The sequence below is a fragment of the Haliaeetus albicilla genome, chromosome 17, assembly GCF_947461875.1.
Source record: "Haliaeetus albicilla chromosome 17, bHalAlb1.1, whole genome shotgun sequence".
NCBI classification, from domain to species: domain Eukaryota; kingdom Metazoa; phylum Chordata; class Aves; order Accipitriformes; family Accipitridae; genus Haliaeetus; species Haliaeetus albicilla.
The window spans coordinates 4,805,108-4,821,376 of record NC_091499.1 but is presented as its reverse complement, the minus strand read 5'-3'; the positions used below and the strand labels follow the sequence as shown (position 1 = coordinate 4,821,376).

General features: G+C 40.3%; 1 protein-coding gene across 2 annotated transcripts in view; it reads right to left on the bottom strand.

The window, feature by feature from the left end:
* SMAP1 (small ArfGAP 1) overlaps positions 1-16,269 on the bottom strand; it is an 88,718-nt gene that overhangs the window by 1,840 nt on the left and 70,609 nt on the right. For both annotated transcript variants that reach the window (XM_069804605.1, XM_069804606.1), the window contains 3 exons: positions 8,389-8,516; positions 2,498-2,666; positions 1,525-1,853 (listed from right to left, as the gene is read on the bottom strand). In XM_069804605.1, coding sequence (XP_069660706.1) covers positions 1,525-1,853; positions 2,498-2,666; positions 8,389-8,516 — 626 coding nt within the window. The remainder of the gene's footprint in view (positions 1-1,524; positions 1,854-2,497; positions 2,667-8,388; positions 8,517-16,269) is intronic.

Here is a 16,269-nt window from a genome sequence, read left to right as displayed (position 1 = left end):
GCACTTGGAGCAATCAATAACCAGAGCTGGTGAATAGGGATGTTGTACCAGCAACATTAGATCCAGGTTAGAGACTGCATTAGGCAAAAATCAGAGTTCACGTAAGCATGAGCCAACAATACCGGCTTGCAAAGCAAAAATGGTGAAAAAAATTGTTAAGTCGCAAACTAGTATTTCAGGGTAAAATTCAGTACTGTGTGCTTTCACACGTGTATCTGCAAAACCAACCTATTACTGACTGTGGAAATTTAAAAAAAGCTGACGAACACATGCTTTACCTAGCTGTTAATCTCTTCTGGAGTAGAACTCTTAGGAAGCAGACTATATAAAGCACACTATTCTGGTAACTAAAGCAAGCTCTCCCCCTTTCGACTGGAGCCAGAGATGAGATCACAGTTCCCCTACAAACTGTGGACCGTCAGCACGCTGGTGACATCTGATGTGCAAGGCGTACAGAAACTCGTTCAGGGCTTGTTCTATGAGCCAGCTTTTAGTATACGCTTGATTGATAAGCGCAATTTTAATTTCAAAGCTGATACGGGTCTTTTGAAAGTTAGATACCTAGAAAAAGACTGTTAGCAGTAAATCCACAGATTTTTCTGGTTTGACATTTTGAAATTCCCACCTTTTAAAAATTACTTTTCAAGGTAGAATGACAGCCTGTATTTTCTAATTGGGGCTGTTTTTTCCATGTAAGAAATGCTGCTTACCTTCATCAATGTTTACACCACAGGACTGAGCAGAACAGTAAAAATTAATACAATCCAATTAAGTACATCACTAATGTTCACCTCCTGAGTTACTACAGTAAGCAGCACGGAATTATTATATTGTTCTTATAATTCAAATAATAGCATGAAAAAAAGTTGCTATCATCCATACTGAACTGCAAGGGAATCACATAGGTTTGTCATCTCCCCCCAGTAACCTCTCAAGTACCAGATTTCAAAGTGTTTCACTGGATAATGTACAAATACAGCACTAAGTCTCCAGGAACACTTTTAGAGAACCTTTCAAACATGTTTAAGAAATTTGTAAGTAGCATGGAAATGCTACAGATAAGTAACAGATTAGCCTGAGCAAGTTATCTACAGGAGAATGTTACGAGTGCAAAGCACGACACATTCCACTGAAATTTATCCTGAAGTCTGTAAACAAAAGTATTAATTGTTAAGAGCTATCCTCAAGCAATTAAATTCTGCTTTTAGTTATAAGGCTGTGTTTACATCTCGGTATCCTGTAACTATAGCTAAGCTAGCTTTTTACCTGGCTAGCTCAGATGCCAGGATGAGAGTAGCTACAGAAGCAGAGAACTGGTCTACCTTGGCAAAATTTATTCTCTGCTTATGTATTAGTTATATCTAATTGAATTATTCACTGGGTTTTTTTCCCGGTGCCTCCGAGCAGTTCATAGTCCAGCAGTCTGTAATGTGGCTACACCGCAACTACAGCCAAACATTTTGTGTCCGAAAAGCAGCAGCTTTTCTAAAGCACTCTTGTCTGGGAATAATAGCAAGTCTTTACCTGAGAGAGGTTCCATGGAGCTTGTTGGCTTTGTTGCAATCCATACTTATTTTGTGGCGTGACCATCTGTCCCACCATTCCACCTTGAGGTCCAACGACATTTTGAGGAAGTCCCATCACACCAGTTTGTGTAGCACCAGTAAATCCATTGGGCATTCCCATTCCTACCATCACGCCTGTGCTCTGTCCCATGACTGGCACCGACTGTCCCATCACGTTTCCCATCATCCCAGTTGCTGCAGGCACAGGAACTCCCATGGCTGGAAAGCCTTGAAAATGAGTGGATGGTTGTGTGGTAAATGGCATAGAGGACGACCCCATGAACATACCTGAACCAGAGAAGGGAAGACTTCAGCAAAAGCGTTTTGTCATTTTTCTCCCCCATCCCCATAAGTCAGAAGCGCACCAAAAGGATTTTAAAGGGTAACTCTGTCCAGTTGTACGTCAGTGCTGTTAATTTAGTCTCTGGTGAAAGTAAAAAAATGCTTAACAGCTCTGAAAGGAAAGGGACTCACTGCCAGAGGTTAACTGCCAAAAAGAGTTTTGGCAAATCCCTGCGGTGAACCAGAGTCTTTTAGTCGTGGTATTGGAGGTTTTTGTCTTCACTCAAACATAGCTAAAGTGAAGGTATGACAGCTCTGTGCTGATCCGGCCAGCCTGCTGTTGGCACAGCAGAGACCCAGACCTTGAGCGATGAATTAGACGGCAGAAGCTGAATTCACAAATCTTTCAGAAATTGTATACTTGATAATTTGAACAGCTATAAATAAATTAAAATCACATACTATTTTTTTCTTGAGCTTCTGTATTACATTTCAGTAATTTTCTCATTTTTACAAATAATAAAAATAAAAATCTTTGCTTGAATATAGGCAGTGGGGTACCCAACCTTACATTTTATACTTGTAGGACAAAACTCTTCTAGGTAAAGCTTTAAACAGGACTGCACAGAAACCTTTACAAAATTATTTACCTGGAGCATTTTGCTGCTGCATGGTTCCTGTGCCATACAGTGATAAGATGGAGTCTTTGGAGAGTTGTTTCTTTGCTGATTCTTCGGATTTTGTTGTTTGCTCAGTGAATAGATCAAGATCCCCGGATGCCGCAGACAAGGTGGCAGCTGCTGGTTTAGTGGAAGTGCTCTGGGAAATAAAGGTCAGGACAGACTACTGAATGAAACCGGCAGAAGATGTTATGTTCAATATTTGCTGCACATCCTCACTCCTGAACCAAATAAAAACCAGTTCATTTACAGAAATTAACTTGAGGTAAACGAGGATTTTAAAAGCTGTGGTATGACCAAAGACAAAAAAGCAGTACATACGGTATGGAAAGACCAGACGGAGGTTACAAAACACGCAAAACTAAAACCCCAACCAGCTCCAGGGTGCACACATACAGATTATCCACTCCTGTTGCTCCTACATTTTTCATCAGTGAGAAGTGTAAATCATGAGCTGTGGTTAGATTATGAAAAATAATTAGGAAATCAATAAGGAGATTACAATTCACATCTCATTAACCCTCGCATAGGCAGAATAGATTAGAGAGGAGCGAAAACAAAAGATTAAGTGCTCTGGAATATACTAGTACAACTAAGATGAACAGTTTTTTTGGAGAAAAGGCAAAAGTAGAATTTCAGTTGATCTACTTAAAGCAGTAACATTTCTAAAATACATTGTTTGTAACTGGCTTAGAGTTCTTTAAGCACATTTCATTTATTGAGAAAGCGTAATTATCTAAAACTTACTGTAGCCTACAACTGAAAAACTAAAATACGCCCAGACTGTCAGGCTTTTTACTGCTCTTGCACCGGAATGTGGGGTAAACAGATTACATCCAGGTGTCTTTCAGTGCTGCTGCTTTGCTGCTCATGCACTTACAGCTCCAGACGGGCGCTTGCCTAGGGAACTAGTCCACACGCTGCGTTCTTGTTGTATTTCTTAAAATACACAACTCATCCTGTTACCAGTGGGAACTTTCGATGCGAATCAACTGTATAGGCATTGAAAAAGAGCCAGGATCGCAATGCATACCTAAATTACGGCCTTATTTTAGTCCAGTTAAAATGCTGCCCAACTGCTTAACATACACCTGCCTAATCCCATGGTACCTCTGGGTTTCGACTCTTTCCTGCACTGAAGGAAGATCCTCCTTGCTCTACCACCGTGAACGGACTAGATCTGCAACCAGGTCCCTCCGCTTGCTGTCGTCGCATACCAAAGTTCGTCAGAGAGACAGAAGCCACCACAACATACGCAGATACGGTAACACACCTATATTGTTGCCTAAAGCAACAACCTCCAAACCTTTCCTGGTTTTGCTGGCAGGCTGCTGACTAGGCGCTGAGAAGTCCACTAAGGTCACACTGGGGTTGTACAAACACCACAACACAAACATTCAATACGCAGCTTCAGAAAACACATCGGATTCCTGAAGTGCTAAAAAGCTCTTGAAAAAGCTAAAAAGCTCAGTGTTATAAATTGGAGGGGAAAAAAACCCTGCAAAACAATTCTGGTACCAAGTAAATTGGCCAGAAACCATCAGGAGTGCAGGTTCACATGGTTGATGGTGAAAAATCTCTAAAACTGCTGTGGAAAGGGAAGAGAAAAAGAACAAGAAATGGAAACTCGGTGGCAACTGAAAACCCTGCATTTATACAACAGCTGATGCGGGCCAAGGTCACCAGACCGCAGTAAGCAACAAAAGGGAGGGCGGTGGCACTACAAAGGGAGAGCAGACAGAACCAGGAATTGTTCAGCTCCTGTGACACCTTCTCTCTGGCCAAGGTACACTTAAAAACCAACATCCTCATGTACCTATTATAAAAGCTACTGCCTCTTGCTTATTACTAACAAAAATTTCTGGTTGCAAAGCAAGATTGACGTTTTTTAATGGGTAGTAGGAAGCCCCCTCCATTTGAGACAACTCTTTGTCCATGTGGCATAACCAGTCTTCAAAAATACCAGAGCTGGATTCAATGATACATTCAGGTAAAAGCCCCTCCTAAATAGCGGTATTTGTTTTACTGTGCATGTACCCAGGAAGTCCCAATATTGAATTATTCCATACTGACACGGTCCTCCTGCCGTGGCATCTGCCTCAGACAGCCTCTGTACGACAGCCGCGCTCAGCGGACTGGAGAAATACACGTAAGCAGGGAAAGCCAGTTAACAGAGGCGGTTTCAGCAGGGAAGGGGTTTGTTTTCCTCTAGAAGGGAGAAGAGCAGACATGTCTGCTGGGTTTGTTGTTGGTTTGGTTTGGGTTTTTTTTTTTAAATAAATAACAGCATCAAAGAAACTGCTTTCATCTGGGATGAACCACAGCTTGAAGTGTCTCCAAATCTATGAAATACTGTTACTATAGGTGCTTTAACAAAATAAAGCAAATCACTACGTGCGTGCACAGAAGAGAAGGGAGAGCCAAAGACCCAGAGGACTGATCATCTATTACATTTATGTCATGAGATAACTATCCACTTAACGTCTCTTCATTCAGTTTGTTTTTGGAAGATTCTGAGAGGAACCAAAGCACTGAACAAGCATTCCCTGAAGTATTCATCAGCTAATAAATGGAAGGTAATGCAAAATACATGGCAAGAAAACAGCAGGTGGCATTCAAGCAAAAACAAAAACCAAAAAACATTGACATGATTTCACATATCTAACATTCTGACGCTATCCGAGACCCCTGTAAAAACACACACCTGGCATACGTATAATAGTTTTCCTTTAAGAAAGGCTACACATAGTGCTCTCAACCAGTCATTATACCAAAACTAAACGCTCGTCAGGTGGTTAGGGAACATACTGCTGAGCGGTTTCATGTCAGTGTAACAGAATTTTTCAGAACTACTGGAAATCATCTCCAGTACGCTTCATGTTTAAACATAAATAATTTTTGTCATCAGTAGCTTATGTATTACCCATAAAAGGCAATACCTATCCAAAGGAAGTTTCCACTGTGAAATATTGGTCAGATGTGTCAGGACCACAAATACAGGAGCTGAATCCATCACTTCACACTTGCCATCTGACCACACAAACAGCACGTGGCTGACAAGAAGTTTAGATTAAGGCATGAGCCTAAAAATAAGTATTTACATTTTGGCTTTTAATTGCCAAAACGACTGCAAAACAGCAGGTAAAGATCATGACATCCTCAATATTTTAAGGTGGTCTGACAGCTGTAGCAGTCCAGATGGCTTTTGCCCATTGCCTGTGGTCCTGTCACTGGGCACCGCTGGGAAGAGCCTGGCTCCGTCCGCTTTGCGCCCTCCCATCAGGTATTTATACACATTAATGAGATCCCCCTGAGCCTCCAGGGTGAACAGTGCCAGCTCTCTCAGCCTCTCCTCAAAGGAGAGATGCTCCAGTCCCTTCATCATCTTAGTGGCCCTTTGTTGGACCCTCTCCAGTATGTCCATGGCTCTCTTGTACTGGGCAGCCCAGAGCTGGACACAGCACACAGGGATCGAGGTGAGGCTCGCTGGCCTGTAGTTGCCTGGGTCCTCCTTCTGGTCCTTCTTGGAGATAGGAGTGACATTTGCTTTCTTCCAATCCTCAGGCACCTCTCCCAATCACCATGATGATTCAAAGATTATCAAGAGTGGCTTCATAAAGACATCAGCCAGCTCCCTCTGCACTGTAGGTGCATCCCATCAGGGCCTTGATCTATGTCCAGTTTGCTTAAGTATTCCCTGACCTGACCCTCTTCCTCCAAGGGTATGTCTTCCTCGCTCCAGCCTTTCCCCTGGTCTCTTGGGCCTGGGACTCCTGAAGACTGGTCTTGCTAATGAAGACTGAGGCGAAGGTGACATTCAGTACCTCGGTCTTCACGTTCACATGTCCTATTGTCACCAGGGCCTGCCCCTTTCAGCAATGGGCCCACATCTTCCCTACTCTTCCTTTTGTCACCTACGTACTTCTAAGTCCTTCTGTTGCCTTTGACATCTCTGACCAGATTCCACTCCAGTTGGTCTTTGGCTTTCCTAACCCCATCCCTGCATGCTTGGATAGTGTCTCTGTATTCCTTCCAGGTTACCTCTCCCTGCTTCCACCTTCTGTATTCTTCCTTTTTGTGTGTGAGTTTGGCAGGAGCTCCTTGTTCATCCCTGCAGGCCTCCTGGCATCGTTTGTCTGACTTCCTGCTCATTAGGATGGACTGCTCTTGAGCTTGGAGGAGGTCAACCCTACCCATTACGAGTGTTACTACCACTGGCCCGTTTATTTTAGGGCCAAGCGGAAACTTCACCATTCTAGATTTCAATTTACTCAATCTACACACCCAAATTGGATACATTAAAAAAAAACTCAGTGAAGCTGGAAGTGGGCTACTGCTTTTCACATCTAGCTCTACGGGTAGGTTCATCTAGATCAATTCTGACATAGGGCAGTAGAATAGCAGATAACAAGCACTCAGATACTGTTCCTTTTGGTACTTTCAACAGAGACTTCCACAAGAGACAAGAAAATCTATACCAACACTTCCCTTTGCAATTCTAGCTAACACATCCAAACCTAAACGCCTGTATACAGCTCATTTCCCTCACCATTTATGGGTGGCTTAAGGCATGGTGGGAAGCTTGTGCTATTGGTAGTTTTATGTTTAAAAAGAAATGTGATTTCAGTCTCTACAACCCTACCTAGCATGTTGCACAAAGTCAGTCCTCAGCAACAAGTAGGCGAAAGGAGAGTAAAGGATGAAGAATAAAAATTACAATCAAATCTGCTGAACAACATGGATATGCTTTGAGGTGACCACAATAATGAACAGAACATTTGGAAACAAAATTACAATATGCCAGTTCAGTCAGAACTCTTTTCCATCATCACCCCTTCCATTTTATATATTATGAAAACTACTGGATAAAGAGAAACAAGTACAGATCACAGGTCTCAAACCATAAATTCAAGAATACATACACTTCTTTCTGGTTCAGCTGAGTGAGACAGGAGGTCTTCTGTAAAAATAAGCTTCTGAATTACCTTAAAAGGGCCCCACAGATGGGGAGGTTAGCTCGGTGAGTACTCTTCCAAAGCCTCCCTCTCAGAAGCCAGTCTGGGTAAGGAAGCCTGCACACGTGCATTCTGATCTGCACCAGCCACATTCACCACCAACACCTTGTTCTTCGAGGCTACTTTAAGAGACCTGCAGCTTTAAGCAGTTTCTCCATGTCCCCCAAAGCTGCCTTTCTCAGCTACAACAGGCACGGCAATGGGGTCGCTTCCAAACTATCATGGCTATAAGAGAGGGAGCAGGCTGGGTGCAGGGGTTATGCTACCCTTCCTTGAGGAAAGAAAGGCATACGAGTTCCAAGATGAGACAAGAGACAGATTGGCCCAGGTAGCAATATCAGCTTTTCTTGATATCCGTTCCTGATTTTGAGTATGAAGCTTGAGACCCCAATTTTTTAGCAGCTCTGAGACAGAAGTATCTGCTGTAGCCTTTCCTAACTATCAGCACCACAAAGCAGTAAGAGTTCTTAAAAAGTATGACTTAAAGCCCAATAACCTGAGAACATAAAGTAAAAATATATTCAGCAGAACCTATTAAAAAAAGAACAAGACAAAAGAACATAAATTAAAAAGAAAACATGACTACCATCACTAGGGTAAGACAGAACCCAATTTAGCTGGATAACCAGGGGGAATCAGAAGGGAAGACCACACTCTCTCCTGATTCTATATCCAAGCAATACGGAAGCTTGAAGAGGTGAGAAAAATATAGCCATTGAGGCTAGAGTCTCCAGCCACGAGTGTTGAGAAGCATGCCTTCCTTCTGTGTGAATGAACAATTCCCTGAAGGAAAATATGCACGTGCACGCACATATTTACACACACATATAACTAAATAAATTTTACCTGAGCAGGAGGTACAGCAGCTGCTGGTAAAGGATTAGAGATCATTGGACCGAAGATATCCAGGTCATCATTCAGCGCTGTGACAGCAGCAGTGCCTCCATTTGTAACAGATGCTTCAGCTGGACCATCTTAAAAAGACAAGAGAATCACATTTAAGTGAAAATTGTTAAGATCTTAACAACATGAGAATAATTAAAGCTGCCAATTCCCTCCTACCCTGCCCCCATCAAAGATGTATTCAATTTCTGAGATAAGACATCTTTCAAACTGTGATACTGTTCAGATTTTGTAAGGACTTCTTTCCCTAAAAAGATGGTATACTAGCGTGCTTCAGAAAAAAAAGCAACAACCACCAACCAAAACACTTAAAGACTTCCCTAAGGACAGCCACGCCAACTTACTAGTACACGTTAATCATTTTTTAAGTGTCTTTTTCAAACACACGAACATTTTTAGTGAGAATTTAAACAGATGTCTTACTGAGAAGGCCCAAACATGGTAGCCACGTATCAAAATACACTGATCCGTGCTCTTGAATTAAAATTTGTATTTTAGAATCCATACAGTTATTCTTGATATGCTAATTTACTCAAGGGTACATAATTAAACTTTGCATGAGGAAAAAAAGTCCATCCTTCCCCCCTTTTCAAAAGTACTTTGCACTGACTTTATTCTATAGCTCCACATGAACACCCCTGCCAGGCACACTGGGCTAATTATCCCCAAGAACCTACGGCTCTTGCGCTGTAGAGAGTTAACCTTCTGCAGCCTCGGTGCTTGTAACCACTTTAACACAGGAATACTTTTAGTGATCTAGGTGAAAGTGGGTATGTGCAGGACAAAAAAGGGCCGAAGAATTATGCTTTAAGAAGAACTGCAAGAAAATACTTCAAAAGATGTAGGGACAAAAATATCACAAAGTGTTTTTAAGGAATAGAGCAACCATTTCTCCTTTGATTTTAAGCTGTCCGAGAGCAAGTAGAAAGAATTGGCTAATAAATTTTATTCCTAAAGTATATCACAAGTGGGTTGCCATTACACAGAGCTCAACAAACACAAAGGTGACTCTAGATTCTGATGAACACTATGATGACTGCATAGTGTTAACAGCATATTTAAGAAAGCTTTTTTAGGCAAAATAGGAAGTTAAGTCTCAAAGTATCTAATACTCACTGTGGAAGTCAGGCTTCTCTGGCAGAACAAACTAGCTGAACTAAGTCAAAACTTTCTCTCCAAACGAAACACCACCATGACAACTGGCACGGCCGTTTATATATCATGGGAGGATCGGTATTCTAAAATCCCTAGATTACAGTACACTGAAAAAACTAATACTAATATCATAAAACAATTTCTACCTGATGCTTTGGCATGTTTAAAGAACAAACGTCCTTCTAGCTGCATGTGTTGTATCCACTGTTCTCATTATTGAGTAAGTTTCTGTAAAGCAAATTTTAACTTACCTAGCATCCTAATTAAAGGTTTTGTTTGTTTGTTTTTAAAGTCACACAATTACACATAAGTAGCTAACTTCAAATATATCCATCAGAAACTTCAGACATACATTTACAAACCAACATAGCAATATATTCCAAATCTTAAACACAACAGAATACAGATTGCCACCTTTAAACTTTAAAATGCATCAAGGACATAAAAAAATAGTTGCTATATATTTCAGAAAAAGTCAATTCCTCCTTTTACTAAACTGTAAGAAGTTATTTTCCAGTATCCTGCACCCATGACAGTTACCTACTTGAGTGAAAAGATCCATTTCAAGAGCAGAGGTCAATCATGGGAATATCAGCATTAGCAGTGTAGTGATACCACATGAAACATCTGTCTTACTACCTCACAGAAACATGTAAGGCTGAAGGCAGATGGGAGTTTTAAGCACTTTAAAGTTTCTAGAACTCTAATGCAGACAGAGAAGTGGTCCAATTAGTAAAGAGCATGGTCAAGATGTATTATTTAATTAAAATTAAATCATAGGAAGCTTCCAACACTTATTTAAAATAATACAATGCCATCTCTCACGTAATTGCAACATTCTTTCCCATTTGCTGAAGAATAATCACAAAAGAATTAGTATTTTATTTTTCTAAGAAAAAAGACAGAACAAAAGAGTAAGTCTATTACTTAGAAAGAAGGTCTCTCTCTGCTCTCCTCTACTTTTTTATTTGACAGGACAAATAATTGGCAGACTATAGCAAGACTTGTCTCCCTGCATATCAAATATTATAATTTTTCATTACTTTGTTCTGCCACATGCAAACTCACTGCAGTTGGAGACTAACCTTCCCAGTAGCCCAGGACATCGACAAGTTGGAACAAAATAGCAGAAACAGTAAGAAGCACCAGTCACTTCACCAGCCTGGAAATCACTCAACTGAGGAAACTTATCACAGAAAACCAACAAGATTTTTGGCTGTTAACGCCTACAAGGCAGCACTGCATTCTGAAACAATCCGTTCAGAAGATCACCGTTCAGAGATGCTTTCTCATTTCTGTCTGCCTTCCAACTCCAATGGAAGGTGGCTCCCCTTCACTGCCTTGCATGAAAGTATTTACTTTAAAGATACTGCCATACATCTGAAAACTTGACACGGAAGCCATGAATGTCAAAATTCGACAACGTGGAACACGTCAGAAGCTACCACCATCCATGCATATCTGAATTCAGTCTTACTGTAGAGATGCTAACCTTTATGCCTTAGTACATACAGGAAATGTGGCACGGCTATAGCTGCTACAGAAACCAAACTTTGAACTGCCTTCAGTATATGTAAAATCCCCAGCATACTTTTTAAGCACTTACTGCACCTTTTTCATACAGGGAATTATGAAACAACCAAGCAGAAGGGTGCTGGTTTGCAATTCTTTAGGAGCTATATGCTTGCTTTTGTGACTACTTCAGATGCACAAATTATTTTATTCTCTAATTTAGTATCACACATGAACATTTAATAGCTTGGTATTTGCTAATTCTCAAATCCACTTCATGTCAAGGGGAAATTGAGACCAAATTGTGCATGCTAGCAATGGCAAGCAGACCCAATAACAAGGACCAAAATACCTTGAAGGCAGGGATATGAGACGGACAAAGTGAGTGGCATTTGCAAGAAACTGAATCTCAGCAAGTATATTTATTGCCCAAACTTGTGCAAAGTTCATGAGGATAACTGTGCTGTCTGCAAGGACTAAGAAAGATCCAACAACTCCAGAAAGGCAAAATAGCCATGGGAATGGCTTGGCAATATTGGATGTTCTGTGCTGAGTAAAAAGTGAGTAGCTTGAACAATGACCACAGGAGTGAAGCAGCCACCTCAGCCAATTTTATTACTATGTCATGATTTGATGCTGGGAGGACTGCCATTCCAACAATTCTGAAAAGTGAAGTTACAAACTCATCTATGATTATGAAAAAGCTACTTACATCTTAGCACAAAGGTCTCCTCCTTCCCTTATTTCTATTCTGATGAATGGAAGTCAGTGGACAGCAAAATGTATAATCTGCTCCACCATTCCATCCACACCAGGACTTTAAGATGTGTATAAATAAATATACCGCCAAGTTAAGTAACAAGCTGCTTTTGAGGTCGTTCTGCAGACAGACAGTTCCAAAAACATCTCCCCAAAGGTTCACTGTTTCAGATAAATTTAGGAATGAACCACGCATAATTTTCATGCAAAACGATTGTGTGGAATTAATAATTTAATGTTCTCATTTTCTCAGTGAGGCACATGTATTAAAAAAATACCTCTCTTGTCATATTCCAAAGCGGTTCAGTTTCACTAAATATAAAAAAGTTTAACATCTAAGACTGAAAATTTAAATGTAATCATTTACTAAAACAAGCATTTCACATATTTAGAACATTCATGGGAGAACACATTTGCAAGAACAAACTATTTTTCAAGTATTTAATATGCTGCTTATAAATTAATTCTATTAAAAAACCAGTTTTTTGCTAGATCGCTTCTGTAAGAGTGTTATTTGGTAATGTACATACCTTTCATCTCTTACTGAATTTTACACTAAAACTAATATTTCCCTGTCTGTATCAGTGCAGAAACCAGACATTTTGAATTACTGTTTACAACACAGTTTTAAGCCTGTATGAATGGTATTAACAGATGGTCCTATCTTACTGATTTCTCAAAAATATAATAGTTGGACTACTCATATCCATTAAAAAGCAACTCTGAAAACATTCCGTGCTCTCCCCAGCCCCCAAAACCTGAAAGATTCCATAAAGAACTAAATTTCAGAATAGAGAAGAAACCTGTTTTCACTCCTGTTTATTACTTGTAGCAATATTAGTATCTTCATTTAAATATATATCTATACACACGCACGCAGGCATACACAGACTTGTATTTCAACATAATAGTTCACACTTCTTATATAGAGATTACAGATATTCTCAACTTCAAGGCACCAGGTCATGGATTAGGAAGCACTTCCTCCTGTCCCTCCTAATTTTAAAATATTTCTGTAGCATAACAAAGATACTCCAGCGGAACTCTGAGTTCTAAATTATTCTAAGTGTATTACTTTTCATTCAACTTGTGCCACCTACCATTACAAACTGATTAGAAGAGGTGGCGTGTATTTGACAGAACGAAACATGGCTGCAGTCTTTCCAGGGAATAGGTAAAAATCAGATTGAGTTATACAGGCCTGTCTGAATATTTTGAGAAATTTACAGCTTCAACTCTGAAACAACTAACTGTTAATCGAGAGTACTTCCATCACTTTTCTGGAGAACACATCCACAGCCAGGAATGATGCAGCAGATGTGGCAGAAGCCGCTGCAGGGATTGCGGAGTCAAGGCAGAGCTTCCACCCCACGTCAGGGACGGAACGTGGGAAGTCAAGAGACGCGGTTCTGCGCCGTTCCTCCTAGCTATGGTCCCAAAACGTCTCTTCTTCCATTTATGACAATATGACAGATAATATCCGACTGCTGTCTGCCATGCTGTGCAACAGCAGATGCTGCTTCTGATTTCAGATTAGGAAGTCTTGTTTAAATTTAATAGCAGAAACAAAAGCTATTTGCCAGGATATATTTAGTAAGTGAAGGGTTCCAGTGAAGTTTACCTGTACAGTGCTTTTCTGTACATATTTTATTAATGCCTGACATGCTAATTTCCAATTCAGTGCTGCCTTTAATTGTTATGAAAGCTTTCATATACATCATGAATCCTTGGTATATTTATCTGCACCAACAGTGAGAATGACCAGCGAAAGAGCTTCAAAGGGACAGCAAGAAAAGGAAACAGCAAGAAAGATCTGCTCTTAAATTTTGCATTACATTTCTGAAACTCATTTTCTATGGGGCAAACTATTTACAAGAACTTTGTTACTAAGCTGCCATGTATTCTTATATATATATCATCATTTATGACAGCCATACCAAGACATGCAATAGAGGGAGAATATGCATATGATTATTACATCAAATTACTAGACAGGCAGGACTGGGAGAAACAGTTCAATACTTTAAACAAAATCTGGGGCAAAGATACAAACAAGGTAGGTCTGTCCGAAATTATTGTGGAATTTACTGCATTAGTAAAATTTTATTTACTGCTAAAACCTTTGCAGAAGTGAAAAAGCATTCATAGGGAGGCCATTTCCATCCAAAGCAGCGTGGCCAGCAGGTCGAGGGAGGGGATTCTGCCCCTCTGCTCCGCGCTGGTGAGAGCCCACCTGGAATATTGCCTTCAGCTCTGGGGTCCCCAACACAAGAAGGACACGGACCTGTTGGAGCAAGTCCAGAGGAGGGCCACGAAGATGATCGGGGGCTGGAGCACCTCTCCTGTGAAGACAGGCTGAGAGAGTTGGGGTTGTTCAGCCTGGAGAAGAGAGAAGGTTCCAGGGAGACCTTATAGCAGCCTGCCAGTACCTAAAGGGGGCTTATAAGAAAGATGGGGACAAAGTTTTGAGTAGGGCCTGTAGCAATAGGACAAAGGGAAATGGTTTTAAGCTAAAAGAGGGTAGATTTAGAGTACATATAAGGAAGAAATTTTTTACAATGAGGGTTCTGAAACCCTGGCCCAGGTTGCCCAGAGAGGTGGTCGATGCCCCATCCCTAGAAACCTTCAGGGTCAGGCTGGACGGGGCTCTGAGCAACCTGATCGAGTTGAAGATGTCCCTGCTCATGGCAGGGGGTTGGACTAGATGAGCTTTAAAGGTCCCTTCCAACTCAAACTAGTCTATAATTCTACGAGTCTGTGATTTCTATATATGCACATATGATACTTACATACTTAAAATGCATTTTTATTATTTCTTAAATGCAGCTTGCCAACTTACGACCAACCATGCTGCTCTGGTATTTACCAAACAGTACTGACAAAAGTATGTTTCTCAGTTAAGCAACATCCAGCTATGTTTCACACCATGATTAAGCTCTCAAAACTTCACAGAATTCCTTCAGAGAACATTTCCTACACACAAGCAGATAAGCAGCATTTAGCATATCATACTTTACCTCCAACCATGCTGGATGAATGCCCCACACATCACATTCAGTTAATAGTAACAACACAATAAATCTCTTTTCTTCTGATCATTCATTGTAACTTACGACAATGGTTATTCCAGAATGTGCAATTGTCTATTTTATGAAGGGCCCATCTAAACAGGGTAAATGATGCAGAATATGTAAAATGCACTTTCCTTCTTACTGGTAATTCTGTAAGGTAATATAGTTTAAAAATTGTAATCTTTCATCTTTTTCTTTATGTTGAAATAATTTCTAAGTGACATACCTTGACAAACAGAATAATCCAAAACTGCCTGTGTAATATTCCAAGAAAAGATTCCCACTATCGTACATAGATATCATACAGTTTTTTTACAAGTATTTTAAAAAACCTGTATTTACATCAATCTGGCATAAGTGGAGACATCTACCTTATAAGACAAAACCCCAAAAAGGAGCACAGAGCACAAGGTTAACACCAAAGAGATGAAAATACAGCACTGCCAATAACTTAAGTGCTGAAGAACTACGGTTTACACACTGTAACTTTCAAACTGAAAAATGTTTCCTATAATTCTCCTATTAAAAATTAATGTTATAAAATCCCGCTATTATTGATTTTAGCATCATTTTTAAGTCTCCACATTTTCAATAGGGCACTTGTTCAGTGTGGACAAGATCCAAACAATTGTAGAGATCACTAAAAAAGCAGCTTTGGTTTTATCCTACAGAAATAGGCTGTGATTTCTCACAGCTTGGGAAGAGAAGGAACGACTTGGGGGTTGCATGGCAAGAACACTAACACTATTGCTTGTGGAGAACATAAGAATATTTAGCTTGTACGTGTCCATTTCCCCACCTTTGTGTGTATGGAGTACTGAACTAAAATCTGCTACTCTGAATCAGAAGGCCAAAAGCCACTAACGTTGTCGGATCATCAAAAAGTGAATATCCAAACAGCATCTCAATAATAAACCCCCGAACAAGAACTCGAGGGAACCACATGAATCTATTTAAAAAGGCTCAGAAGAAACAGAAACTTGATAGTATAGTCACTGAGGATATTACGCCTCTTCTACTGTTACAAGATTTGAAGATACAATTTGCCTAGGCATATTATCTTGAAAATTTTGCAATTTGTAAAGAAAAACAAAAACCAATTTATTTTTAGAAGATTATCTTGTCTAGCTACAATTGTCACTGGGTAAGTCCTATCTCACAGGATGTTTACCTTCCGATGAAGTCACTATTACAAACTCAACTGAGACAAAAAGAGCAATGACCCAGAGGTTAACCCCATACCCAAAGCTAGCACTGAGGCTTACTCAGGAAAATACTTTGCAAGAAGCTGGGCTGTTTTGAAAGCCAAAATTGTTCTAGCATGAAT